Source organism: Bufo bufo, chromosome 7 (genome assembly GCF_905171765.1).
Source record: "Bufo bufo chromosome 7, aBufBuf1.1, whole genome shotgun sequence".
NCBI lineage: Eukaryota > Metazoa > Chordata > Amphibia > Anura > Bufonidae > Bufo > Bufo bufo.
In genome coordinates, this window is record NC_053395.1 from 10,139,769 (window position 1) to 10,143,810 (window position 4,042).

A 4,042-nucleotide genomic window follows, 5' to 3' on the forward strand; every position below is an offset into this window, starting at 1 on the left:
TCAATGCCTTTCAATGGGCATTAATTCCGGATCCGGCATTGCGGCAAGTGTTCCGGATTTTTGGCCGGAGCAAAAAGCGCAGCATGCTGCGGTATTTTCTCCGGCCAACAAACGTTCCGTTCCTGAACTGAAGACATCCTGAACGGATTTCACTCCATTCAGAATGCATTAGGATAATCCTGATCAGGATTCTTCCGGCATAGAGCCCCGACGACGGAACTCTATGCCGGAAGACAAGAACGCAAGTGTGAAAGAGCCCTTAGTTGTTTTTTTTGCTTGTAAGAAACACAATTTTGGCAATTTCTATAGCGAGTCTGTAGGGAAACTAAAACATGCTCCAATTTAGAAAAAAAACAAAACAAACAAATGCACCTCATGGGTGAAAAAACTGCACTACAGAGAAAAAGCCCTTTTGTCCTGCATTTAATATGTCACAGACGTCCATGCAACATCTGGAGCTGACATTTTTTGCCTTCTAAACACACAAAAAAAATAAAAAAATGCAAAACCCCTCAAAAACAGCAGAAAAGTGTTTGACACCATCGTCGTGATCGCGGTGACGTTCCTGTACAGAGCTGTCCGGCCACAGGACACACAGGCAGATGTCAGACATGGCCGCCTTTTTCAGTCCCCCAGTTGCCACAACCACCAATCAATATTCCGGAATCCATGGCCATTGCACCCTAGGGGTTAACCGCAGGGGATGAGGTCTTAGAGGCGGCGTCTGTACTGCCTTGTATATGTCGTCTGTACAGGTTGTCTGGGCGGCTGGGTATCCGGTAAGGACTGTGACCAAGAACCTGGTGCTGCCGTAAAAACGTGGCAACACCAACGTGCTGTTTCGGAAAGAGACTCTGCCCCGGTTCTCCATGTGGAGGATCTGACCACAGCTTTAGTCCCAGTCAATGAGTCCAGTCACATGCCACGGCTTCCATGTGTCCTTCCTTGGCGTGGTCTGGTAAGCCATGTACACTTTGAAGCTGAATTAGCGAAGACGTGGACTACCACTGACAATTGAGCTAGCAGCCGCGGGGGGCAGTGCAGACTCCTCCATGTGAACTGAGCCTTAGGGATCCACAGGCTTCTGTCCGAAACCGCTGCCAATTGACGGTACCGGCAACTTAACGTCCATTCACATTGATTACAAACAAGTGTCCATAAGATCTCCATGTGCCCTAAAGCAGAGATGTGCAACCTGCGGCCTCCAGCTGTAGCAGTACTACAATTCCCAGCATGCCCTAATAGGCACAGTTTCCCGCCTTGAACTCCAAGCAAGTCTGCACAACGTCCCTGGGAAGCCTGCGGTTTTCATAGTGTGAACAGTGTGCTGTCGTCACGTGACCCCTCCCTGTAGGACTCCGGCCTCACACAATACACACACCAAACCTTGACTGCCACCTGGCGGAGAGGGAGAGGACTGCCGTGACGTCACGTTATGGGGGGCCTGGCCTGGGCTTTTTGGCGGGCTCGGGGGGGTCCGCGCTGCGCCGTTTCTGGGACAGTCCGTCGGCGGTGTCCCGGGGCTTGGCGTGTTTCTCCGTCCAGCTCCGGGCATTGGCGGTGTACGCTGCCCTGTGGTACTTGTACTCCCGGGCGATGTCCGCCATGAGGGGGTCCTCCGGGTTCGGCTCGTTCATGAGCAGCTGAATGGAGGTGAGGACGGACGACAGGTTGAGGGCGGGCCGCCAGGCGCCCTTAGGCGGGGGCTTCAGGATGTCCAGACAGATCCTGCCCGCAGTGTCTATGTTCGGGTGGTAGATAGGGGTGACAAACTGCACCCGAGGGGGCTCGAAGGGGTATCTCTCCGGCACCACGATCTCCAGGCTGAACACGCCGCCCTCGTAGGGAGAGCCCGAGCCGCCCACCACCTGAGCCCGCAGCTCGTCCATCTTATCTTCCACCTGCCAGCAGCTGACCCCGGAGGGCGGCTCGGTGCTGAGGAGCTGCAGCTCCCGTTTCAGACGTGACTGCCGCTGCATCTCTCACAAAATGGCGGCGCTGTGACAGTGTCTGAAGCGAGCGGCTCCTCTCAAAAAAGCGCGGCAAAGCTGAGTCTGTGAGGAGGGGATGTCACGTGACTTCGCCCAACCAGTGACTGACCTGATAGCAAAGGGCGGGAAAGTCCGAAGGTTTCTGTCAGAGCCGTGTGTGAGGGCAGGACTCAGGCTACTGTCAGGCAGAGTGATCCGGCGGCAAGCAGTTCTGTCGCAGAAACTGCCTGCCGGATCCGGCAAAACGTAGGCCAACTGATCAGGATCCTGATCCGTCTTTCCGGTGTCATCTGGAAAAACGGATCCGGCATTTATTATTCTTTTTTTTCAGTGTGCGCATGCGCAGACCGGAGGGACAGATCCGGCATTCCAGTATTTTGAATGCCGGATCCGGCAATAACACATTCTTATGGAAAAAAAATGCCAGATCCGGCATTCAGACAAGTGTTTGGTTTTTTGGGCCGGAGATAAAACCGTAGCATGCTGCAGGTTTATCTCTGTCCTAAAAAGACTGAACTGAAGACGTCCTGATCGGATCGCTCTCCATTCAGAATGCATGGGGATAAAACTGATCAGTGTTTTCCGGTATTGAGCCCTTAGGACGAAACTCAACACCGGAAAACTTTAACGCAAGTGTGAAAGTACCCTTAGTTGCGTTCACATACCGGAGAGTAAACCGCAACATGTATTTTGCTTTCCGTCCTGGGATGAGGAGCGAGACGGATCCGGCATTACCCCCAATGCAAGTCAATAGGGACGTTTTCTCTGCCACAATATAAAACGGATCCGTCCCCCATTGACTTTTAATGGAGTTAATGACGGATCCGTCTTGGCAATGTTAAAGATAATACAACCGGATCCGTTCATAACGGATGCAGACGGTTGTATTATCAGTAACGGAAGCGTTTTTGCTGAGCCCTGCCGGATCCGGTAAAACGCTAGTGTGAAAGTAGCCTAAGGCTACTTTCACATCTGCGTTTTCAATTCCGCTATTGAGATCCGTCATAGGATCTCAATAGTGGAAGAAAACGCTTCAGTTTTGTCCCCATTCATTGTCACTGGGAACAAAACGGAATGCACCAAAATGCGTTCAGTTTGGTTGCGTCCCCATTGCGGACAGAATAACGCTGCAAGCAGCATTTTCTTCTGTCCGCGATGTGGTACGGAGCAAGACGGATTTGTCCTGGCACACAATGTAAGTCAATGGGGACGGATCAGTTTTCTCTGACACAATAGAAAACTGATCCGTTCCCCATGACTTTCAATGGAGTTCATGACGGATGCATGCAGTTGTATTATTGTAACGGAAGCGTTTTTGCAGATCAATGACGGATCCGTAAAAACGCTGGTGTGACAGTAGCCTAATCACTTGTAGACACTTAGGGACTGTTCACACATGTAGTACAAGAACAGACGTCTGAGGCTTACTCTTGGATTTGTGTCAGGACTGGTCCCGGTGTCGTTCGGCAGGGCGGGTTGGTCACTTTCTACGCAGTATAACCGGCGCGCCACTTATAATTGTGACAGAAATCAACCATAAAGCTAATATACGGGATCATCGCCAGGTTTAATGTGTGTTTTTGGTTGAAATAAACACCGAAATACGTGTCAAAATGGACATGAGGGAATGGACCAGAACTGTCCTCCCCGTGTCCATAACATCCAGGAGAGAAGCCATCAAACCGCATTGCGCATTTTCCGATATACATGGACATATCCTCGATCGCTTATGGAGCTGATACCGAGCTTATTTTTCATCTATAATTGTGGCCTCGATGCTCAGTAGTGATCGCTTTACTCAAGAAATCATTGAAGACTGAGCAATGTCGGACAGATCATCTGGAGGATACGGTTCAGGCTCCGAAATTCCGGTTGTCTGGGATTACACCGCGGCGTTCATACAGCGGTCATCAGATTTCAAGAAGAAACGATTCATTGAAGAGCTGGGCTGTGGAGGATGCTGTCAATTATAGGCTATATACACCTTCGGAGGCAGTTTTTGTTTATGATTGTATTTTACTCATTTCTGGCTAAAAAATCATGTTTTCAAT

At 50.5% G+C, this 4,042-nt stretch overlaps 1 protein-coding gene across 1 annotated transcript; it reads right to left on the bottom strand.

Moving 5' to 3' along the window:
* Positions 1–1,236: 1,236 nt before the first annotated feature.
* On the bottom strand, positions 1,237–2,015 carry UBE2T (ubiquitin conjugating enzyme E2 T). The gene has a single exon (XM_040439962.1). It carries the CDS (start codon positions 1,977–1,979, stop codon positions 1,434–1,436), a length of 546 nt encoding a protein of 181 aa, XP_040295896.1. The 5' UTR covers positions 1,980–2,015; the 3' UTR covers positions 1,237–1,433.
* Between the last annotated feature and the right edge of the window lie 2,027 nt (positions 2,016–4,042).